We start from the raw sequence: 25,680 nt of genomic DNA, 5'->3' as shown, positions 1-25,680 counted from the left end.
AAGATTACAGTTAGTGAGTGGTGCAATAAGAATTGAAACCCAAGTGAGTCTGATTCCTGAGCTCAAGCTCTAAAATACTATAGAGTTGGCTCCCAATATACTACCTCCTACCCAGCTTGTTTCCCATTGTGAGCACAAGTCTTCCTGCTTTAGACCATATTTAGCCCTACAAATAACACGTGCTCTATAATGAAAATGAAGTGATGCAAACATGGAATTAGTGTAGCCCTCAAAAAATCCCTTGAGATAGGCCTTTGGCTGGCTCATTCCAAATTAGCTTCTCTAAAAAGAATCTTTACATCTGCCATGGGACCTCATTCCTGGAGGTCACAAGGATTAATATTTTTAAATTATTAATGCCAAAGAATTAACTGATGCTGAAGCTACACCTGAGGAAAGTCTATTTGAAAGCACTTTACACAGTAGATCTACGTATTTCCTGGATGTTTTACTCTTTGTTTGGCAACACACACAGACAAATTGTTGCAATACAGATAAACAGACCATAAGGTACATTGCTGCTGTTATGTATTTATTCAAAATATATATTGCATTCGCTATATATCACAAATACTATATATATATATATATATATATATATATATAAAACAGGGATTTATGACTTTATTTGCAAGTCATAGTTCACTCTATTGGGATTTCTAATTAATGGTTAATTACACAAGTGAAAAGTTCATTCTCTTTTTTAAAAAACAGAATATTACAGAAAAATTCCCTTGACTGCTGTCTGACTTTGGTTATTTCTCCTGCTTTATCAAGAATAACCCCTCTAGCCACTCTTGCAGAGATTTTTAGATTTCTATATACATTTCTAAGTACCCTGTTACTTTATGTCTCTAATGCTTGGGGAGCATTATCACACTATAAATGAATATCTGCAACACTAGTTTATTGTTTTTCTTGGGTTCTTTTTCAGGCACATCAATATTGGTTCAAAGATCCAGTTGAATTCTTATTTCTAGATATAGACAATGCTTGAAAATAAAGACATCATTTTAACATTTCATGTTAACTCTGCTTTGGAGGGAAGAAAACAAGAATGAAAATGTTCATCTTTTTTGAGCATTCAAAGTTGCCAGGGGTTTGTTTGTTTTTCCATTGTTTTAAGCCTTATTTTTGGATGGCCTTTCACTATTTTAAAAATAGCTTTTTTCCTGTGATCAGTTTGGTGGTCTTCCCAGGTAGCTCAGCGGGTAAAGAATCTGCCTGCAAAAAAAAAAAAAAAGAATCTGCCTGCAATGCAGGAGATGCTAGTTTGATTCCTGGGTTAGGAAGTTTCCCTGGAGAATGGATAGGCTACCCATTCCAGTATTCTTGGGCTTCCCTGATGGTTCAGATGGTAAAGAATCTGCCTGCAATGCAGGAGACTTGGGTTTGACCCCTGGGTCGGGAAGATCCCTTGGAGGAGGGCATGGCAACCCACTCTAGTATTCTTGCCTGGAGAATCCCTTGAACAGAGGAACCTTGCGGGCTACAATCCATAGGGTCACAAAGAGTTGGACAAGACCTAAGCAACTTAGCATGCACAAGCATGCATATAACCTGCCATCTCTGATTGAATTAAATTATCCCCTCCTTTAATAACTTGATTGTGATCCACATGATTCAAAATTAAATGTTAATTTAAAAATATTTTCTAAGAACAATCCCAGTTGCAGCCCTATTACAAAATTCTACTGTTAGAAATCTTTTAATGGTGAAGTCCCCCTTGCTTCCAGAAGGTGGCAGGCGCTTAGGCAAGTAAGACAATGTTAATGAAGAACAGAGTTTTAATCTATGTTGGAAATAGCTTCCTGTATAAGCTGTTTATAACTCTAGTTCATTCTCTGAGCCATTTTTGGGAGATGGTGGGATCTTATACAGAACTTGCAAACTACACTTTAACCACTGTTATTATTTTGGCACATATCTTTTATGACTGTCAGTGTATTCATAAAATTCATTAAAAGTATCTTCCTACTCATAAAAAGTACAGAGAGAATTTAAACAAAAATGGTATCATACCTTATTTTTTCATTATTTCCACCCAACATGGCATTATATCTAGTATTTCATTTGACTGTTTTTTGGCAAGAATATTTTACCATAACTGTACCTTCCTTATTTATCACTGTTATTGTTAATTCTTAAGAAGTGAACAGGGGTACTCTTTCTGCCCCCTTGGGGCACTCTTTCTGCCCCCTTCTGATGCCTATGTCAGAAGCTTTCTCTATCTCTTTTATACTTTAATAAAACTTTATTACACAAAAGCTCTGAGCAATCAAGCCTCGTCTCTGGCCCCAGATTGAATTCTTCTCCTCCGGGGGCCAAGAATCCCGGTGTATTCTCGTGATTCAACAACAACCTTTCATCTTGGGGGCTCTTCTGGAATCCTTCAGGACAAGATAGCAGTTCTTTTGTTCGGGATGGAAAGCGTAAAGCACGTTATGCAGTGGTGACTGCTGAACAGGTTTTGGAAGCAAAATCTCTCCCCCAGGGAACCAGTGCTCAGTTAGCAGAGCTTGTGGCTCTGACCCGAGCTCTAGAGTTAAGCAAAGGGCAGCGGATAGGCCTGATAATCTATGTGAGTCTACTTCTGCTGACTCCAAATATCCTGAGTCTGCTGTTGGATCCTCAAGACAATGTCTTCCTGTCCTGGGCTCACTCCTATGTTACATTCCACAATCGGTCTAACTGCTGGGTCTGCGGAGCGCTCCCCTGTTCATCAGTGGAAGGCTTCCCGTGGTGGACATCCCCACTTCAAGGAAAAGACTTTCTCCAAGTCTGTGAATACCTTCGACAACAATCACATGCGATGCCTCTTCTTCATCTGATGACATCTACCAACCCTAAAATGGACTGGTGCAACTTTGTACTCTAACTATGGACATAATGTGACTTTTAACTTTGATTCCTCAATTGCCTCACTTTGGGAGACATTAACTAGTTCCCCATGGTGGACAACTATCTTAATTACAATAATTCTGGTTGTTTTGTTCTTGCTGTTTGCTCCCTGCATCTGTAATTGTATAACTGGATTTGTTTCTAGCCGCATGAAAGCTTTTAAGTTACAAATGGTTGCTCAAACTCCTGCTACTGCTGTAGCTTCCTCCAACTAATATTTGGGGCCCCTGGATCAGATATCCTCAATATGAGGATTAGGAGAATATGTTGCCTCACCAATTTAGGGACAACACCCCTTGTCAGCTCGGAAGCAGTTATGGAACGAGAACGATGCCCCTTTTCCCTAGGCAACATAATTCTCCTAAAAGAAAAGGGGGGAATAAGAGAGTCATTTCCTAGGCAGGTTGATAGGGAGTCTAGGGGTCCCCAAGGAGAGAGGGGTCTGGAATTCTCAAGGAGGAAGAAAGGACAAACTTTTTTTCTTTCTCCACATTCCTTAGGATTATATAACAATAATGTATCCTGCCTAAGGACAGTCTTTGGATTCAACCTTCTGTTATCTTAAAATGTTAATTATGGGAGTAGACCTGGTCTTTACAAGGATGTATCTTGCCTGAGGACCGTGTTATCTTAAAATGTAAATTATGGGAGTAGGTCTGATGAGGTCTTTACAACCTCCAGATATTCTTTGGATTATATAACTTCATTGTTAACACTAGCAAGCGGGTACTCTTTCTGCCCCCTTCTGATGCCTATGTCAGAAGCTTTCTCTATCTCTTTTATACTTTAATAAAACTTTATTACACACACACACACATAAAAAGAAGTGAACAAAGTGATGATTTGTTTCAAGAGGGGAAAAAAAGTGAGACCAATAGAATCATAAGCAAAGATCAGAAAACTAGAATAAAAATACAAAAGTTAGAATACAAACTAGATAACCCATTTTGAAATTTGAAAAACAACTATCCTTCTATATACAGTGGGACTAGATAATCTGAAGTTTTGCAATTTTGAGCTATAAACTATTTCTAAGAGGGCTTGGATGAATTCCTGGATAGCAAGCAAGCGTTAGCAGCTCAATCATGTCCAACTCTTTGCAAAGCTATGAACTGTAACCCACCAGGCTCCTCTTTCCACGGAATTCTTTAGGCAATAACACTGAAGTAGGTAGCCATTCCTTTCTCAAGGGGATCTTCCCAATCCAGGGATCGAACCTGTGTCTCCCTGCATTGCAGGTGGATTCTTTACAATCTGAGCCACCAGAGAAGCTCTGAAATTTGGATTGTAAAAGAGGATTAAGGGATGGGGACCTAACAGGGTACATGAGCATGAGTTGGACACTGGTGATGTGCCCAGTGTTTTTTAAACCCCTTTATTGTTAAGCACAACTATTTTTTATCTTTGCACCAGTCTTTCAGCCTATTCAAGTTACAGCTGTTAGAAGAGCACAGTGTTAGCAATAAAAGAGCACAGTCATGGGTATTTCAGTTAAGACTTAGTCCAATTCCAATTGTATACAAGCTCAATAAAGTTCTGGAAAAAAACTAAAACAGTTACAGCTAATCCTAGGGTGTTTTTTGTTTTGTTTTGACATTTTTTGTGCAGGGTTTGGCTAAGGGCTTAGCAACATACATTCCAAGATGCTAGTCCCATTCCATTTGATGAAATACAGACCACGGGGAAAATGCTAACCAAATTACACCTTGAGCCTCCTTTATTGTTTTCTATCGTATATGTAAAAGACATCTACAGAAGGTACTGGTTTGATGCCCTGCCCAGGTGTTCTTTATGGACCCAGGAGGCCCATCTGTACCTGGCCACAAACATTTGGGATGACCTCTTCTCCAAAGACTTTCCTTAGTTCAGGGTTTCTCCACCTCAGGTATTTGGAGCCAACTAATTCTTTGTTGTGGGGAGCCCGCCTGCGTATTGTGAGATGTTTAGCAGCATCCCTGACCTCTTGTTTCTCAATTCCAATACCAACCCTGCTATTGTGACAACCACAATTATCTCCAGACTTTGCCAAATGTCTCTTAGGAGACCAAATAGGCCATAGTTGAGAATGACTGCCCTAGATTGATGGAAGACTCCCAGAAGTAACTATCGCCGCCGCCGCCACCTACCCCAGATCCACAACCATAAGGATTATTATGGGGTACAGAAGACTGCCTTAAAGGGCAGATGACTCCAGTGTGGCTTACACCCCAGAATTCTTAAGGGCAAATTTTCCCTGAGCCCACATCTTTGCTCAGCTTCTCCCCTTTCCCTTTCCTTCACTTCCTTCCTTACAGATTTCTCCTGAGTAATACCCCCACAGTAAATCACATGCATCGGAATCTCTGTCTCAGGCTCTACTTTTAGGGAATAAGTTGAGGGTACCTGACCTATGTATACAGCTTGAGGAACCTCTTACCATTCCTTACAGTCCTTCAAAACTGCTGGAGAAAAGTTATCTACAATATCTACAGAGAATACATGATACACGTTTTTATGTTACTCTTTTTAAAGTTCTTATAATCCGACTATCCTTAACAGAACTAATCTTTTCCTTAATTCACAGAGAACGTGTTTTTAGTCCTTCATGCAGAAATCATTTAAATGTACCTCTTTTGGCAGCAAAGACTGTGATGGGATTGTAAATTTGTACAACTACCTTGGACAAGAGTCCCTTGAACAGCAAGGAGATCCAACCAGTCCATTCTAAAGGAAATCAGTCCTGAATATGCATTGGAAGGACTGATGCTGAAGCTGAAACTCCAATACTTTGGCCACCTGATGCAAAGAGCTGACTCATTTGAAAAGACCCTGATGCTGGAAAAGATTGAAGGCGGGAGGAGAAGGGGACGACAGAGGATGAGGTGGTTGGATGGCATCACCAGCTCTATGGACATGAGTTTGAGTAAACTCCAGGAGTTGTTAATGGACAGGGAGACCTGGCGTGCTGCAGTCCATGGGGTTGCAAAGAGTCGGACACGCCTGAGCAACTGAACTGAACTGAAGTGAACCTGAAAAAATTGTTTGGCAGTATTACTAGAACTAAACATATGTATGCCCTAGCACCCTACAATTCCTCTCTTTGATACATAACAGAAATGAGTGGTAATTGTCCATTAAGAGACAGGCACAGGAAAGTTCAGAGATGTATTATCCATTACATGCTACACTAGATACAATTCAAGTGCCCATCAAGAGTAGACAAATTGTGGTATACTTACTCAGTATTGCTAAACAGAAATAAGAAAGAATGGACTATAGCTATACACAACATGTAGAATCACGTAGGCATGTTAAGTTAAAAAGACCAGATCCAAAAGAAGATGGAGTATTGTTATTTAGTCACAAAGTTGTATCTAACTCTTTTGAGATCCCATGGACTGTAACCTGCCAGGCTTCTCTGCCCATGGGATTTCCCAGGCAAGAATACCAGAGTGGGTTTCCATTTCCTTTTCCAAGGGATCACCTCCACCCAGGGATCAAACCTGCATCTCCTACATTGGCAGGCGGATTCTTTACCGCTGACCCACAGCAAAACCATAAAATAAAGCCATTTGCAACAACATGATTGGACCTAGGGATTTTCATACTAAGTAAGATAAAGACAAATATGTGGCATCACTTATATGTGGAAACTAAAAAATAATGACATGAATGAACTTATTCACAAAACAGAAGTAGACTCACAGACATAGAAAACAAACAGGGTTACTGAAAAGTAAAAGAAGGGAGATAAATTAGGAACCATTTGAAACCATTTGGAACTAATGGATACACACTTGTATGTATAAAATAGGTAAACAACAAGGATCTACTGTATAGCAACTATATTCAATATCTTGTAATAATCTAAAATGGAAACAAATCTGAAAAAAGAACAAATATATACGAACCACTTTGCTATACACCTGAAACTAACACAGTACTGTAAATCAATAAAATTTCAATTTTTTAAAAAGGTGAAAAGTTTAAAAAATCCAAAAAACAGATACCCTCTGCCTTTTTAAGTAATAAAATCAAGCAGATAAGAGAGTTATTAAAGAACATTTATATGTCAGGGGAAAAAAGACTAGAATCAAAAGAGTTCGTACTAGATATTTCCATTTATAGGAAGTTCAAAACAGGCAAAACTTAATCCATGATCATAGATGTGAGAACAGTTATTACTTTTGAGGGGACGGTTACTGACTAGGAGGAGGTGTGAGAAAGCCTGCTGGGTGCTGAATATTTAATCTATAGCTTGATTTGGCTGAGAATTATGTGGATATATATACAGATGGAAAATTCAGAGAGCCATACACATATATAAGATTAAGCAACTTACTGTATGAAATTTATCAATATATAATAAAATAAATCCTGTGCATGACTAGAAAACGATCAGAAGTGATGACTCATGCCTGGATGCTGGGAATATAGACTGCTGATGGCTCACAGTCATGTCCTTCAGAGGGCATTGTCCTTGATTGCAGAGTAGTGCCTCGTCCAAAATTACTCACTTCCATGAGGCTAATGCAGGATATAAAGGTCCTGGGTTCCCTACCTCAGATGGGAGAAGTAACTGAAAGCCATCCCGGCTCCAGAGCTCCCTGCAGAATTGGCAGAGGCCTTGGTTGCAGTGGCACTGTGGGCCTCTGTCCTGTGCCTCTTTCTCTTTGCAGGTGGGTCTCCAAAGAGCACCCCCTCCAAAACCATCTGCACTCAGTGGTCCTTCTTAGAGTCTGTTCCCAGGAGCCCTAGTATAAGATGCTGTTCGTGCCACAGGTCTACTCTTCCAAATAGACTGGAGTGCCCACTTTACTTTCAATATCAACATTCTTAAAATTAACTCAACAGCCTCCTTGATTTTTCTGCAGTGTCATTTCCTGGTGTTCCTTCACCAAGGGGTCTGGAAGCCATGAATTTGCCAATATTTTTTAAAAACTGTTGCCAAGACTCTCTTTCTTCCTGAATGCCTTTTGATTATTGCAGTCACTCAGAAGAAAACTAACCTTCTGAAGAAAACACTAAGCTAAACTATGAGCTCTAAGGAGGAGGAAAATAGGTCCCCTGCAATTTGAAACAATTTCTGTTGATTATGTCTATTGTAAATTCTTTATAAGTACTTCTCTATGAAGTTGATATAAGTATTTCTCTGTAAAGTTGAAGTAGCATAACTGGATAATTTTATGTTATTTTCCCAGGGGAGTTTATGTTAATTATCTTTTTCCTAAATAAAAGTACACCCTTTTCAACCAGAGGCCATGGCATTTGGAATGTAGGTAGTAATTATGTCATTGTCAATGGTGCATAATCAAGACATAGCCTTGAAACCTTCTCCCAATCTTCTCCCTTGGCTTTTCTCCATTCTGCACTCCGGTTTTTGCAACATTTCTAAGTGTTCATTCATCCCTCAATTTCTACTTACACTTATTTTTCCTACATTGACATTTTCTCTGCTTCAAATCAATATTTTTCCTTATGGGTTTTGTTTATTTACACTCATCTTGCTTTGTTACTTCAGTAGTTAACAACATTTTTATGGTGATTTTTGAAAATCATAATTTGTAGCCAGTTAAGTGCCTTCTCTCTTTATATAAAACATGAAGAAATAAGAAAATTTAAATTTCTGTCTTCATGGCATCAGAGGTCTCCAGCCAGTGAGAACAGAACCTGTTGCCTTCATTATCACAGCTTATGGAATTTTTTTTTCATCCTGGAAAATAATGCTTATGCTCTTTTCTTTGCCTCTAGGTAATACTGCCCCCAAGTTATCATAAACTTATGGTATAAATTTAATCAACAATAAAATTATTGGTTGCTTATATGAGCCATTTTTCTAAGTGTTTTGCAAACAATGTCATTATTTCAGCTCTGGGAGGAAACAGACTTTATATTACCAGTGCCTTCATTTTATTCATGAGAAAACTTGGACTTAAAGAGGTTGAGTGACTTTCTGGGTCTCATGGCTTATAAGTAACACAGTCAGGATTGGGACCTCTGAGTTTATCCCACCTTTAGTCCACCATCTATAAAACACATGTTTCTGTTCTTGGTGATCTAGGAGGAAGAGAGAGAAGAGATAATACAAGATGAAAGAAATGATCTCTAACTTCAAATAATTTAGACTCTAGTTGTGAAAATGAAACACAGAAGAATTAGCAATTGCAGTAGCCAGTTTCCAAAGCTGCATCTTCCCACCCCTGAGTGTGAAGCTGGGTTGGCCCTGTGGTACCAGTGGTGACACTGCCAGGTGTCACCTTGGAAAGCCAGGTCATAAAAAAACCTTGCCACTTCCAACCAGACTATTGAAACACATGCTCTAAAGGAAGCCAGCCACCGAGCAAGAAATCTAGCTACCCCTAAGATCACCATGCTGTGGGGAAGCCCAACCTGCCACTTGGAGAAGCTGTGTGGCCAGCAGTGACTGCCTCTGCCATCCCAGCCCAGGTACCATTTTCAAGAGTGAAGAAGCCATCTTGGACATCTAAGCCTCAGCAGATACCACATGAAGAAGAACAGAGAAATCTTGCTGTTAGCCAGAAACACAGCTCGAAGCTTACAGTCCCATCCCAGCCACCTCTAGGATTTGAGCCACCCTAGCTGAGGCCCCAGTTACATCAGAAGAGAGACAAGCCATCCCCACTTTGCCTGCCCTAATTCTGACTCACAAAATTGTCAGCCTAAGAAAATGATTGTTGTTTCAAATTGTTAGGTTTGAGGGAGGTTTTGCAATGCAGCAGGGCATAAACAGAATAGCAATGAAAGACAATCAAGTGTAGAAATCCAGTGAGAGAGATCCAGAGATAGAGAAATGTGTAGGGGGGTGAACAATTAGAAAAATCTCATTTCTGATAAACCTGGGGCCTGAGCAAAGGCTCCCAGGGGAAAAAATACAGATAAATGGGGTGGAACCAGGTCACTTTATCTGATGTGGAGGATACAGAAACTGAAGCAACAAGCATTAGGACTAGATAAGAGTCTAGGGCAATCCTTGGGAGGGGTGAATGTCCAGGAAAAGAATTCTGCAGCTGAACAGGGCTATAAGAACCATTTAGTACAACTCACACTTCTGTAAGATTAAGAAACTGAAATTCAGAAAAATGAAGTGATTGGGAGAAGGTCACATAGCAGATTGGTGGCAAAAGTTAATACTCAAGGCTAGGACTTAGTTTCTTTTCTCCAGGAACCCACAGTTGGTTAAGGAAATAGAATCATGATTCATTGTGTCTAAATCTAGATAAGCTTTCTTCCCTGGCATCAAAACAAAAAACCATATCCATCCCAAATATCTGGACAGATAACCACGGTGTATAAAGCCAGATTCTCTCTTTTGCAGTTGTGAAGTCTCTAATCATTCTTTCTTCATCCTCTTCTTTCATGTTAACACCAGAATACAACAAAACCTCTAAATCTTTTAGTTTCTGAACTTTCACCAAATTTTCCATTAAGTTTTTTTAAAAAACTTTTTTGAGGCATAAATTACATTTCATGAAATTCACTCTGTTTTCAGTGTACCAGTCAGCGTTTTTTATTACTGAGTTGAGCAATCATCACCTTAATCCACTTCCGGAATATTTCTGTTCCCTGCAACAAAATCTCTCTGTGCATTTACAGTTAACCCTTCTTCCTGCCTGGAGCTGCAGATCAGAAATAATTTACTTTTGTCTCTATAGATTTGCCTTTCTGGATATTTCAGGTAAATAAGACCATACATTAAGTGGCCCTTTGTGTCTGGCTTCCTTCACATAGCATATTTTTGAAGTTCATCCATCCCATAATGTGAATCAGTAGCTAATTCCTTTTTATTGCTGAATAGTATTCCATCGTATGGATATACCGTCTTAGTTTATCTATTAGAGTGGACATTTGGCTTGGTTCAACTTTTTGACTACTGTGAATAATTCTGCTCCCACTAATTTTAAATTTAAAAATAGTAAAGATTGGTTAGTAGAGAGAAGTCTCACAGAAGTTTTGGGAGTTTTGTGGAGATTGTTTATTTAAATAAGAAAATACAGAAAAACAGGAAAAATATAAATTAACCAGTGAGAGATAACCAGAGTATTAATGTTCTACACTTTTTAGCTAAGTATTATGTATAGTTTTTTCTTATAATAAAGTTAAACAGTACATACTTTTTTGATAGCTCATTTTAAAACTAATTATGTCATGAAAAACCTTTCTATGTGACTACATTATATTGAATCAATGTATCATTATTTATCTGATTTGATAAAAATTTTATTCCAGTGATTATATAATTCAGTTGCATCCAATTTCTTGGCCACTATAAACAAGAATGACTTTGGCTATGCTCACAAAAGCTGTCTTCAAACTAAATTCATGAAACTATTTACTTCTGTTTTCTTTCAGCTCTTTATGGTTGATTGTTTATATTCAACTTTGTAGTCCATTCTGAAAGTATTTTGGCACTTGTTTACACCGAAGCCATCCTTCCACACTGACTCAAAAAGCATTATTTAATTCACAGTACAGATGAACACTGTCCAGAATCATTTCTTAGGTTTCTACTCTATGTCATCACATGACTTCAAGTGCCAGTACCATCTTGCTGTAATCAGAACTGACTGGAGCATGATAACACAGAGCAGCATTCAGATCAGATCAGATCACATCATCGCTCAGTCGTGTCCGACTCTTTGCAACCCCATGAATCGCAGCACATCAGGCTTCCCTGTCCATCACCAACTCCCGGAGTTCACCCAGACTCATGTCCATCGAGTCAGTGATGCCATCCAGCCATCTCATCCTCTGTCATCCCCTTCTCCTCTTGCCCTCAATCCCTCCCAGCATCACAGTCTTTTCCAATGAGTCAACTCTTCACATGAGGTGGCCAAAGTACTGGAGTTTCAGCTTTAGCATCATTCCTTCCAAAGAAATCCCAGGGCTGATCTCCTTCAGAATGGACTGGTTGGATCTCCTTGCAGTCCAAGGGACTCTCAAGAATCTTCTCCAACACCACAGTTCAAAAGCATCAATTCTTTGGCGCTCAGCTTTAAGTCCAACTCTCACATCCATACATGACCACAGGAAAAACCATAGCCTTGACTAGACGAACCTTTGTTGGCAAAGTAATGTCTCTGCTTTTGAATATGCTATCTAGGTTGGTCATAACTTTCCTTCCAAGGAGTAAGCGTCTTTTAATTTCATGGCTGCAGTCACCATCTGCAGTGATTTTGGAGCCCAGAAAAATAAAGTCTGCCACTGTTTCCACTGTTTCCCCATCTATTTGCCATGAAGTGGTGGGACCGGATGCCATGATCTTCGTTTTCTGAATGTTGAGCTTTAAGCCAACTTTTTCACTCTCCTCTTTCACTTTCATCAAGAGGCTTTTGAGTTCCTCTTCACTTTCTGCCATGAGGGTGGTGTCATCTGCATATCTGAGGTTATTGATATTTCTCCTGGCAATCTTGATTCCAGCTTGTGTTTCTTCCAGTCCAGCGTTTCTCATGATGTACTCTGCATATAAGTTAAATAAACAGGGTGACAATATACAGCCTTGAAGAACTCCTTTTCCTATTTGGAACCAGTCTGTTGTTCCAAGTCCAGTTCTAACTGTTGCTTCCTGACCTATATACAAATTTCTCAAGAGGCAGATCGGGTGGTCTGGTATTCCCATCTCTTTCAGAATTTTCCACAGTTTATTGTGATCCACACAGTCAAAGGCTTTGGCATAGTCAATAAAGCAGAAATAGATGTTTTTCTGGGACTTTCTTGCTTTTTCGATGATCCAGTGGATGTTGGCAATTTGATCTCTGGTTCCTCTGCCTTTTCTAAATCCAGCTTGAACATCAGGAAGTTCACGGTTCACATATTGCTGAAGCCTGGCTTGGAGAATTTTAAGCATTACTTTACTAGCGTGTGAGATGAGTACAATTGTGTGGTAGTTTGAGCATTCTTTGGCATTGCCTTTCTTTGGGATTGGAATGAAAACTGACCTTTTCCAGTCCTGTGGCCACCGCTGAGTTTTCCAAATTTGCTGGCATATTGAGTACAGCACTTTCACAGCATCATCTTTCAGGATTTGGAATAGCTCAACTGGAATTCTATCACCTCCGCTAGCTTTGTTCGTAGTGATGCTTTCTAAGGCCCATTTGACTTCACATTCCAGGATGTCTGGCTCTAGGTGAGTGATCACACCATCGTGATTATCTTGGTCATGAAGATCTTTTTTGTACAGTTCTTCTGTGTATTCCTGCCATCTCTTCTTAATATCTTCTGCTTCTGTTAGGTCCATACCATTTCTGTCCTTTATCGAGCCCATCTTTGCATGAAATGTTCCTTTGGTCTCTCTGATTTTCTTGAAGATATCCCTAGTCTTTCCCATTCTGTTGTTTTCCTCTATTTCTTTGCATTGATCGCTGAGGAAGGCTTTCTTATCTCTTCTTGCTATTCTTTGGAACTCTGCATTCAGATGCTTATGTCTTTCCTTTGCTCCTTTGCTTTTCACTTCTCTTCTTTTCACAGCTATTTGTAAGGCCTCCCCAGACAGCCATTTTGCTTTGTTGCATTTCTTTTCCATGGGGATGGTCTTATCCCTGTCTCCTGTACAATGTCATGAACCTCATTCCATAGTTCATCAGGCACTCTATCTATCAGATCTAGGCCCTTAGATCTATTTCTCACTTCCACTGTATAATCATAAGGGATTTGATTTAGGTCATACCTGAATGGTCTAGTGGTTTTCCCTACTTTTTTCAATTTAAGTCTGAATTTGGCAATAAGGAGTTCATGGTCTGAGCCACAGTCAGCTCCTGGTCTTGTTTTTGCTGACTGTATAGAACTTCTCCATCTTTGGCTGCAAAGAATATAATCAATCTGATTTCGGTGTTGACCATCTGGTGATGTCCATGTATAGAGTGTTCCCTTGTGTTGTTGGAAGAGGGTGTTTGTTATGACCAGTGCATTTTCTTGGCAAAACTCTATTAGTCTTTGCCCTGCTTCATTCCGTATTCCAAGGCTAAATTTGCCTATTACTCCAGGTGTTTCTTGACCTCCTACTTTTGCATTCCAGTCTCCTATAATGAAAAGGACATCTTTTTTGGGTGTTAGTTCTAATAGGTCTTGTAGGTCTTCATAGAACTGTTCAACTTCAGCTTCTTCAGTGTTACTGGTTGGGGCATAGACTTGGATTATTGTGATATTGAATGGTTTGCCTTGGAAACAAACAGAGCATTCTGTCGTTTTTGAGATTGCATCCAAGTACTGCATTTCAAACTCTTTCGTTGACCATGATGGCTACTCCATTTCTTCTGAGGGATTCCTGCCCACAGTAGTAGATATAATGGTCATCTGAGTTAAATTCACCCATTCCAGTCCATTTGAGTTCGCTGATTCCTAGAATGTCAACATTCACTCTTGCCATCTCTTGTCTGACCACTTCCAATTTGCCTTGATTCATGGACCTGACATTCCAGGTTCCTATGCGATATTGCTCTTTACAGCATCGGACCTTGCTTCTATCACCAGTCACATCCACAGCTGGGTATTGTTTTTGCTTTAGCTCCATCCTTTCATTCTTTCTGGAGTTATTTCTCCACTGATCTCCAGTAGCATATTGGGCCCCTACTGACCTGGGGAGTTTCTCTTTCAGTATCCTATCATTTTGCCTTTTCATACTGTTCATGGGGGGTTCTCAAGGCAAGAATACTGAAGTGGTTTGCCATTCCCTTCTCCAGTGGACCACATTCTGTCAGATCTCTCCACCATGACCTGCCCGTCTTGGGTTGCCCCACAGGCATGGCTTAGTTTCTTTGAGTTAGACAAGGCTGTGGTCCTAGTGTGATTAGATTGACTAGTTTTCTGTGAGTATGGTTTCAGTGTGTCTGCCCTCTGATGCCCTCTTGCAAAATCTACCATCTTACTTGGGTTTCTCTTACCTTGGGCATGGGGTATCTCTTCACGGCTGCTCCAGCAAAGCGCAGCCAATGCTCCTTACCTTGGACAAGGGGTATCTCCTCACCACCGCCCTTCCTGACCTTCAATGTGGGATAGCTCCTCTACGCCCTCCTGTGCCCGTAAGCCACGGCGTGGGGTTGGTCCTCCCGGCCACCGCCCCTGGCCTCAGGCTGTCTTCCTTCAACATTATCTTGTTTGGTACTGTCCAGTTTCACAGCAAAAATTCTCGGAAGTCTAACTTTATTTAATATGTATACACTGAAAATTTGGATAAAATTCACATACTTAAATAGCAAAATTTTTTTCTGATTTCACCAAGAGAACTACTGGTCGAAGTGACCTTGAAGTGACTTATTTGTAATCCATATATCAATAGTCCCCTCTGGTCCCATGTTGTCAGTCATCATGCAATCCCCCACAGGACCACCACGTTCTATTCAGACCAGAGTTCTGAGCTTCTTCCCCTGTTCCTGTGGTGAGAGGGGCATGAACTGTGAGTCAGGTTGTCCTAAAAAGTAGATGGATCTTGGGTTATTTGTAAAGTCATGGACAGACCTAGAGACTATCTATAGAGTGAAGTCAGAGAAAAACAAATATTGTATATTAATGCATATGTGTGCAATCTAGAAAAAAATGGTATCAGTTCAGTTCAGTGGCTCAGTTGTGTCCGAATCTGCAACCCCATGGACTGCAGCATGCCAGGCTTCCCTGTCCATCACGAACTCCCGGAGCTTGCTCAAACTCATATCCATCCAGTCAGTGATGCCAATCAACCATCTCATCCTCTGTCATCCCCTTCTCCTCCTGTCTTCAATCTTTCCCAGCACTGGGATCTTTTCCAATGAGTCAGTTCTTCGCATCAGGTGGCCAGAGTATAAAATGGTATAGATGACCTTATTTGCAAGCAGAAATAGAGACACAGATGTAGAGAACAAATATTTGTATACCAAGGGAGGAAGGGGGAAGTGGGAGGAATTGGGAGATTGGGATTGACATATACACACTACTGATGGGCTTTCCTCGTGGCTCAGCCGGTGTGATCCCTGGGTTGGGAAGATCCCCTGGAGAAAGGAAAAGCTACCCACTCCAGTATTCTGGCCTGGAGAATTCCATGGACCCTATAGTCCATGGCGTTGCAAAGAGTCAGACACGGCTGAGCGACTTTCACTCTCACATTATTGATAGTATGTATAAAATATAGGTAACTAGTAAGAACATCCTGTATAGCACAGGAAACTCTACTTAATGCACTGCAGTGACCTGAATGGGAAAGAAATCCAAAAGAGAGGGGAATATATGTATATGTATGACTGATTCATTTTGCTGTACAGAAGAAACTAACATAACATTGTAAAGCAACTATACTGCAATAAAAATTAATTAAAAAAAATTAGATGGATCTTAAAACCCTAGTGAACCCAAGAAGCACCAGTACAAGCTGTATTAGGTATGAACTTTCAATGCACACAACTCAGGTGTGAAAAAATGTAACTTTGATTCTTCCTTGTCTGAATTTAATTTCATTGTCTAGCAGCAGTTTGCCAAATCAATCTGTGGCCAACCCAGTCACTTCAGAGTTTTTCCTTAATCTCTTTGGAGTAGACTCAAGGGCTTCAGGTTTTTCTCTACCTCCCTAATTCACCCCAAGGTGTCATTTTACCTCTAGGAAGTTTTCCAAGAATCACAGAACTGAGTAGAGTGGGGTGGGCCTGAGGAAGCATCTGAACCTTGGAGTTGTGTCTGTTCAGATACACACAGTTGTCCAGTCCCGCATGGTCCTCAGACACAGTTGTCTCTCCACACTAGTATCTACTGAGACATCCAAAGTCTTATGTCATAGCTGTACAGTCTGTTCCAGTTTCTGCTAAGACATTCCTAGTAGACAGACCTCTACTATCCTCAAACCTCGGGTCTAATGGCTCCTGCTAGGCCCCCTGTTTTATTGGGTCCCACTCTGGCCCTTCTCAGGCAGAGCCCATCCAGAGCCCTGGCTCCTCCTCGGCCTGGAATATACCCTGGATATCCAAGACTCTGCAATTCCCTATCTAAAGGGTCCTGAGACCTATCTTGGTGCAGGCCTCTTTGTTGAGTGGTCCTCCTGAAGACAAACTGCCCCTAGCATACATGCCCTTAGGCTTGAGGGTGGCCAAAAGGCAGGTATTTGCAGGAGAGTGGATGAAGCTTGGGCATTTGGGTACAGGTGGAGGGAAGAGGGGATGAGCTCAAGACTGGGGCTAGGGACTTGCACTCCGCCACCTCCAAGCATATGTGTAGAAATCTTGAAGTTCCTCCTGGACTTGAAGGTTGCTATCGAAACACATTTGCCATGCAGGAGCATAGAACATATGCTATTTGACAGTGGTTAGTTTGACCTGTAAATATTTAAGCAAAGGATAGGTGGGTCTCCATTTTTTTTTTTTTTAACTTTTATATTATATTGGAGTGTGGGATTCCCAGGTGACTCAGCAGTAAAGAATATGCCTGCAATGCAGGAGATGTGGTTTGATACCTGGGTTGGGAAGATCTCCTTGAGAAGGAAATGGCAACCCACTCCAGTGTTCTTGCCTGGAAAATCCCATGGACAGAGGAGCCCAGCGGGCTACAGTCCATGGGGTTGCAAAAGAGTCAGGCACAACTTAGTGACTAAACAGTAATGCTGGTTGATTAACAATATTGTGTTAGTTTCAGGTGTATAGCAAAGTGAATCAGTTATACATATACATGCATCTATTCTTTTTCAAATTCTTTTCCAAATAGGTTATCACAGAATGTTGAGTAGAGTTCCCTGTGCTATAATGGTGGTTCTCTGATTTTAGTCTCACCCCAGACCCTGAGAATTCTAGGGATGCACCTGATAGAACACTATCACTCAGTTGAGTGTTGCCTTATATAGCTTTGACTGTTAAGAGTCCCAGAGTCATTCTTTGGGGAACCCAGTTTATTCAAATGTCGCCATTCTAACTTCACAACTTGTTTAGGTTCTAGGTTTTATTTCCCATCCAAAGAAAAATTTCACTACAATGCTGAATAATCTCTTGGGTTTCTTACCTTCTTACAGTTTCTTGGCTTCAGAGATTTTCCTTGTTTTCCCACCAGGTCAGTGACACATATCAAGAGAAGTCTATGCATCCTCAAAGGATACCAAATAACATTTGAACCAATAACAAAGTGAAAGTCACTCAGTCATGTCCGACTCTTTTCAACCCCATGGACTATACAGTTCATGGATTTCTCCAGGCCAGAATACTGAAGTGGGTAGCTGTTCCCTTCTCCAGGGGAGCAACTGAACCAATAAGGGACATTTAATTATACTCCACTAGGAAAACAACATCGTGGAAATGTTAATTCATTGTAAGTTAATTTATAAATTTTTATTAATACCAATAAAGCTTTTTTTGAATTTTAGAATGAGAAAGCTAGTTCTGAGTTCATATGGAAAAATAAATAAGAATGGCGTGGGAAGCTCTAAAACAATGGAACTCATCCTGCTAAATATGTAAACGTGTCATCATTCTGAGGAAATAAAACTGCATGCTAACATGGGAGACAGAGAAGCAGAATGGGATAGAAAATTCCAAGATATCCAAAAATACACCTAGGGATGCAGCACATGACCAAGGTGGCATCTAGAATTGATGGGGAAAGAGGGACTGTGCAGTTTAAGTGTTGAGAAAACCATATGAAGACAAAATAAGGTTGGGCCCAAACTCACCCAGAATAAATGCCAAGGGAGCCAAAGATTTACATTTTAAAATGAAACTATATTTATTGATAAGGTTTGTTTATGCAGATTCCCACTCCAGTACTCTTGCCTGGAAAATCCCATGGATGGAGGAGCCTGGTAGGCTGCAGTCCATGGGGTCGCTACGAGTCTGACACAACTGAGCGACTTCACTTTCACTTTTCACTTTCCTGCATTGGAGAAGGAAATGTCAACCCACTCCAGTGTTCTTGCCTGGAGAATCCCAGGGATGGCAGAGCCTCGTGGGCTGCCGTCTATGGGGTCGCACACGACTGAAGTGACTTAGCACCAGCACCAGCACAAATCAATCAAAGGCAACTCAACAGAAAAATGAGCAAAAGACTGGACCAGAAATTTCATAAAATAAGAGGTCTAATTGGCCAGTGCATACATGAAAAGATGCTAACTTCATTAGTGCTCAGGGAAATGCAAATTAAAACCACATTGAAATACCACTACACAGTCTCCAGAGTGGTTAAAATGAAAAAAACAAAACACTTGGAGAGAATGTTTAGCAGAAGGAACTCTCACGTGTTTCGGGTAGGTGTGTGTCAGTTGATACAATCACAAGGAAAAACTGTTGGGTAGCATTCATTAAAGCTAAGCTTATGCCTACCTTGCAACACAGCAATTTACCTCCTAATATATATATCCAACACACACATATTCCCGTGCTCACCAGAGGACAAATACAAGAATGTTCACAGCAGGTTTTCAGTGAAAACATTTCCTTCCAACCCTGTCCTCCATCTGTTCTGGGTTTCTTACTCCATAAGATAGAGATATCTTTATTATTCAAGCCTTTGCTCAAAATGTTGAATCACCACCAGCAGCAGGAGCAATGTTTAACAGCTTATTAGAAATACAGACTCTCGGGTCATGGCTCAGATATACGACATTGATATCTACATTTAACAAGAGCTCCAGATAATGTGTCCACCCATTAAAGCTTGAAAAGCCATAGTTAGTCAGATTCTCTTTTGCTCCTTCTGACTGATATAGACATGACCCTAAGCCTCCTCTCTTCTCCACTGAGGTACTTATTGGCTACCATCTTGTACAGATCACTTTACACCCTTCTCTTTGCTCAAGCTACATATATACATTATCCTCTGGGGCAGGGGGTGGAGGGGTTAACAACACAGGCAGTAGAGTCAGAGCACTTGCATGAAAAATCCTTTACCTGCTTGTTTTTTAAAAAGAAAAATAGATTTTTTAAGAGCAATATTTTTGGGTTCACTGTAAAATTGAAGGGGAAGTACAGAGAATTCTGACACACTTACTGCTTCCTCACATACACAGCCTTCTCTCCACCAACATCTCAGCACCAGAGGGTACATGCTTTCACCTGATGAAGACACACTGGCACACCATCATCACCCAAAGTGATGGATGCACCACAGTTTATTTGTCCATCACCTGCTGAGGGACATTTTGGTTGCCTCTAAGTTCTCACAGTTACTAATAAAGCCGCTATTACTAATTTACTAATAACCTGCACTCAAGTGCAGGTTATTGTACAGACATAAGTTAAATAAATACCAAGGAGCAAGACTGCTGGATTGTATGGTAAGGGTATGTTTAATTTTGTAACTGTCTTCCAAAGAAGCTGTATCATTTCACATTCCCACCAGAAGTGCACGAGTGTCCCTCTTGGTCTACATCCCCGTTAGCATTTCGTCGTGTCGGGCATGCCATACACGTGCATTTGGTCATGTCAGTCGTTCCAGACATGTGCATTTGGTCGTGCCAGATTTTGGCCATTCTAATAGGTGTGTAGTCATATCTCATTGTTTTAATTTGCATTTCCCCAGTGGCAACCCACTCCAGTGATCTTGCCTGGAGAATCCCAGGGAAGGGGGAGCCTGGTGGGCTGCTGTCTATGGGGTCGCATACAGTCGGACACAACTGAAGAGACGCAGCAGCAGCAGTGACAGAATAACCCACTCCAGTATTCTTGCCTGGAGAATCCTGTGGACAGAGGAGCCTGCTGGGCTGCTGTCCATGGGGTGGCACAGAGTCAGACACAACTTGATGCGACTTAGCAGCAGCAGCAGCAGTGACAGAATGTGGAGCATCTTTTCATTCATTTACTTGCTATCTGTATATCACCTGTGATGAAGTGTCCATTAAGGTCTTCAGCCCATTTTTAAATCAGGTTGTTTCTCTTATTGCTGAGTTTTAAGAGCTCTTTGCATGTTTTGAATAACAGTCCTTTGTCAGATATGTCTTTTGCAAATCTTTTCTTTCAGTCTGTAGCTTATCTTCCAATTCTCTTGCATTTGTCTTTCACAGAAGTTTTTAATTATAATAAAATCTAGCTTATCAATAATTTCTTTCATGGATTGTGCCTTTGGCATTATTTCTAATAATTTGTTGCCATCCCTGAAGAGTTATAAGCAGAGGTGAAAGGGAAAGTGAAAGTCACTCAGGCATGTCTGACTCTTTGCAACTCTGTGGACTGACTATACAGTCCACGGAATTCTCCAGGCCAGAATACTGGAGTGGGTAGTTGTTCCCTTCTCCAGGGTATCTTCCCAAGCCAGGGATCGAACCCAGGTCTCCTGCATTGCAGGTGGACTCTTTACCAGCTGAGTCACCAGGGAAGCCCAAGAGGAGAAATAGGACTCAGTATATATTTTTTAAAAATTATTCTGGTTTAAGGATTGGAAGAAGGCATGGGGAAAAGCCAGGAGGTTTCTAGGCCACAAAAGAGCTACATCATATAATTTAAAGTAGCGAGGGGTGGAGTGGGAATAATTTATATGAAATACAATGAGAACAAGACCATGAGGAACTGGGCAAGGTTTGGTCTTGTCAAATAATCCTTATTGACAACTCAGGAGAAAAGTGGACAGATGCCAACTGCAGCTTGGAGGCAGAGTTGACAGAACTTGCTGACTTTCAGATATGGGAGGTAAGGGAGGCAGCCTTCTAAAACACTTCCCAGTAATCCTGGTATTCAGGCTCTCGTGTGATCCTCTCCACTTAAGGGTGAAAGTGAAAGTGAAGTCGCTTAGTCGTGTCCAACTCTTTGGAGTCTCTTTGCGACTCCATGGACTGTAGCCTATCAGGCTCCTCTGTCCATGGGATTTTCCAGGCAAGAGTGCAAGAGTGCTGGAGTAGATTGCCATTTCCTTCTCCAGGGGATCTTCCCAACCCAGGAATCGAACCCGGGTCTCCCACATTGCAGGCAGACGCTTTACCGTCTAAGCCACCAGGGAAGCCACTTAAGGGTAGAATGGGTTTAATGCCGTGTTTCCAATAAGAAGAACACAGCATTGCGATGGAATGTCACTTCCTAAAATAGATAATAAGACTGTCACTTCTGTGTTCTCTCTCTAGCTCTTCTGATGTCCTTACCCTGATAGAGAGAGCCACCTGGCAAGGCATGTAGGGCAGTCTCTGGCAAAGAGTCATCAAAACAATGACCTGAAAGAAACAATGACCTGAAATTCTCAATACAATGACCTGAAAGAAACCACCCCCTTCAACAACCATGTGAATTTTAGAAGCAGATCCTTTCCCAGTTGAGCCTTCAGTTGAGACTACCACACCTGGGCCAACACTTTGATTACAGCCTTTTGAGAGCCTGTGAAGCAGAGAACCCAGCTATACTCTGCTGGATTCTTACCCACAGAAAGCATGAGATTGTATGTGTATAATATCTTTTTAAAAAATACTTATTTATTTAGCTGTGCCTAGTCTTAGTTGAGGCATGTGGGCTTAGTTGCACCATGTGAGCTGAGTTGTATGTGGAATCTTAGTTTCCTGACCAGAGATCAAACCCACATCCCCTGCATTGGAAGGTGGAGTCTTAACCACTGGACCACCAGGGAAGTCCCTGTATGTGTATTAAGCCACCAAATTTGGGGGTTTGTTATGCAACAATAGATAACTAATACAAGTGTGAGGTAAGCAGAGAAACCAAGGATGCTTCCTACCTAATTTCTGGCTTGAGCAAATGGGTATCTAGACATGTCAAAATTCCCAGTGGAAGAACAGATTCCTGGGACAGAGAGACAAAATTAAAAAAGCATTTGGTATATTAGACATCCAGGTGAAAAATTGGGTAAATCCTAGACAATGTATCTGGAACCCTTTTTCCATGACATTAGATGTCAGAGCAGTAACCAAAACATGAATTTGAACTCAGGGAAAGGAAGTAAATCAGGCCTTTCCTTTGTTCCAGCAAGGCTGAATAAATCAGGGTCCTATGTTTGTTCAAACCTAGCTTGCCCAAGTTCTATTTTGGTATTTGAGACCAAAACCTTAACTGCTAGTCAAGTGTGATTTGGCCTCATTTTATTCTTGTTGCACATGTCTCCTTGAGGAAGAGAGGAGGCAAGACAGAGTTTGGAAATTGTTGCTTTGCTTGGCCACATACCAACATAATAATGGTCATTTCTGAACTTGGAAGGCCTGAACATCAAGCCTTAGCCTAACCCAATGTTTTTCCACAACATCGCCACGTTGGCAGTTGGTCCAAAACATTTCTTTTTCTTAAAAAATATTTTATTTATTTATTTGGCTGCACCAGGTCTTGGCTGTGGCATGTAGGATCTAGTTCCCTGACCAAGGATGAAATCCCTGCCCTCTGCAGTGGAAGCACAGAGTCTTAACCACTGGGCCACCAAAGAAGTCCCAACCCAGAATGATTTTTTGTGTTACTGGAGTGTCCTAGCATTGTAGGAGGTTTAGCATGTGCCAGTAGAATCTTCCAGTTATTGAGACACAAAACATCCTTTCCATAGTTCCAAAATGCATCTTACTGAGACAGCACCTCACTCTCGGTGAGAATCTATGAATTTTTTGTGCTCACTCAGCTGCAACATCTGCCACACACACCCTGAGCCTGCATCCTGCCATCTCCCAGGTGCCTGCTTGACCAGAGGTTCCAGGTGTTTGTATGTTCTCATTCCTAGAACTTTCAATACAACAGAATCTCTCAAAGAATTAAAATGTAATGCTAATATGAGAACCATTTGGAATATAATTGAATTTTAGGTGATTTAGAAGGCAACATGGAATCCTGTAGAATCTCAGAGACATTGCCATAACTAGTGTTCTTTGTTCCATGGCCAAGCTGAAAAGAAAGTTAATAGAACACTGGCTAGCAGTTCACGATAAATAGTAAGAGGAGGAGTCCTCATGGTACAGGTTTATGATGGAATGCCCTGGAAGAAGAGTTAGAAACTTCCAGAAACTTGGTCTGATAATTTTGGCTGTTAAAGTCTCAGAAGAATGCATTTCTACACTGGGTTGTGAACTTATTACTCTATCTCAAATCTATGTCAGAAAGCGTGCATTTATGTATATATGACAAGCTCTGTTTTGTTGTACTAATTATCACATAAGTTTTATTGAGCACCAGTTGTGAGCTAAGCACTGTGTGAGTTTCTTCGAATGCTTTGTTTAAGAAAAGCCCACTCAACACCCCTGTGGAGAAGAGCAATACAATCCCAGTTTGCATGAAGGGAAATAAAGGCTCAAGATAGCTGCGCAAGTTCCCCAAGATCACCTAGTCAGTGAGGTGTAGAGTCAGATTTCAAACCCAGACTCTAAAATTCGCTCTGTAACTTGTTTAGGCTATATGGAGCTGGAGTCATGTTATCGTACAGCCATCTACCAAGTGCCAGGCCCTACAAGGCCAAGGGGGACAGGGATGTTCCGGCCTGATTGGACGTGTGGATAGGTGCTCGAGTGAGCGGTTAGATGGATAAAAATAAATGACGGGGGAAATGCATGGGATAATGAGGGAATATAATGAACAGGGGATGGAATGGAAGAGTACCTGAATGAGTGAAATAAGGAAGTAAACGAGGGAATGGAACGGAGTGGGAGAGAATGGGTGAATGGATGGATGGATGGATGGAGGAGTAAGGGGTTTTGAGGCGGCCCTACCAGAAGACCGAGCGCCTCGCTGCCGGCGGGTGGGCAAACGGGCAGCTACTCCACACAGTACGGTAGGCGCGGGCTGCCCCTCCTCGGGCCGGCTCACGCCTCCCCCTCTCTCCCTCCCTCCTCTTCCTCCTCCATCGCGCGCCCGCCCGCCCGCCCGCCCGTCGGCCGCCGGGACCCCAGTCCCCGGCGGGCGGGCGGAGGAGGCGGCCGCCGCGCGCCGCTGCCCTCGCCCCGCCGCCCGGGGCGGCGCGATGCTCAGAGGGGCCCGGTCGCCCGGGGGCCGCCGCCGCCGCGCCGCACCATGAAGCTCCGCAACAAGGCGGCGGCGCTGCTCCTGCTCGCGCTGGCCGCGCTCCTGCTGGCGCTTCTGTCCCTGCGCGCCGGCCGCGCCGCACCCCCAGCGCCCCTCTCGCGCCCCGCATCCACCCCGCCGCGCCGCGCCGCGCCGGCCCCCGCGCGCCTCCCTGGCTGGAGCGCCCTCCCGGGGGCCGGCCTGAGCGCTCGTCGGCGCCGGCCTCCGCGTCTGCGCCCCCGAGCCGGCCGTCGGGGCGCCGTGAGCCTGAGGAAGTCGGCGAGGTGAGTCGTGGCAGCCCCAGAATCCCATCTGTGGACCCGTGTCTCCCTCCCTCCACCCGTGTCAAGTCCAAGGGAGGCTGTGGGCTGGAGGGACAAACTCCAAGTTCACCCACGGGCTGCCCACTTTTATGTCTTACCCTGCTAGAAATGAAAAATCGTCTTCTTGGAATCCTGTTAACAGCGCAGTCATCACGTACCTTTTGGAAAGGGAAGTGTCAGGGGAAATGATTGGCATGTTGCATTCTTAACTTCCCCGGGCAAAAGCGTATATTTTCATTTTTCCAAACTTGCGCCCTTTGTTTAATTTCTCAAAAGCCATCGCGATGCAAGAATGCTTTATCTAACTCTCATATTTCACTGGAGATTTTTTTTAAAACCAAAAACTTAGATCTGACTGAGTTGGAAAAGGTAGATTTTTGCTAAGTACTGGCTGTTTCTTATTGAACCTCGAATTGCCCTGTGCTTAGAACAGAAGAGGCACTCTACCTGAGGGTGTTAAAAAGAAGTGTTCTCCTAGGAAGGAGTGATGCGTGGCACGGGAAAGACAGTGGGGGGTTCCTTGTTATTCCTTCTTTTTCAGACTACTCTATGGTCAGAGTCCTGCAAGGAAAACGTCTTAGCCATCAATATTCTATTTGATATCCTCTTTCTTTACACAGAGC

At 42.0% G+C, this 25,680-nt stretch overlaps 1 protein-coding gene across 1 annotated transcript in view; it reads left to right on the top strand.

The window, feature by feature from the left end:
* Positions 1–24,575: 24,575 nt before the first annotated feature.
* The window catches only part of GXYLT2 (glucoside xylosyltransferase 2), an 85,118-nt gene continuing 84,013 nt past the window's right edge, over positions 24,576–25,680 (top strand). Inside the window, exon 1 of the mRNA XM_070359055.1 lies at positions 24,576–25,018. Coding sequence (XP_070215156.1) covers positions 24,744–25,018 — 275 coding nt within the window. The 5' untranslated portion in view covers positions 24,576–24,743. The remainder of the gene's footprint in view (positions 25,019–25,680) is intronic.

This window comes from Bos mutus, chromosome 22, assembly GCF_027580195.1.
Source record: "Bos mutus isolate GX-2022 chromosome 22, NWIPB_WYAK_1.1, whole genome shotgun sequence".
Taxonomy (NCBI): domain Eukaryota; kingdom Metazoa; phylum Chordata; class Mammalia; order Artiodactyla; family Bovidae; genus Bos; species Bos mutus.
The sequence above is the reverse complement of the archived record's forward strand: the minus strand, read 5'-3'. Positions and strand labels throughout refer to the sequence as shown.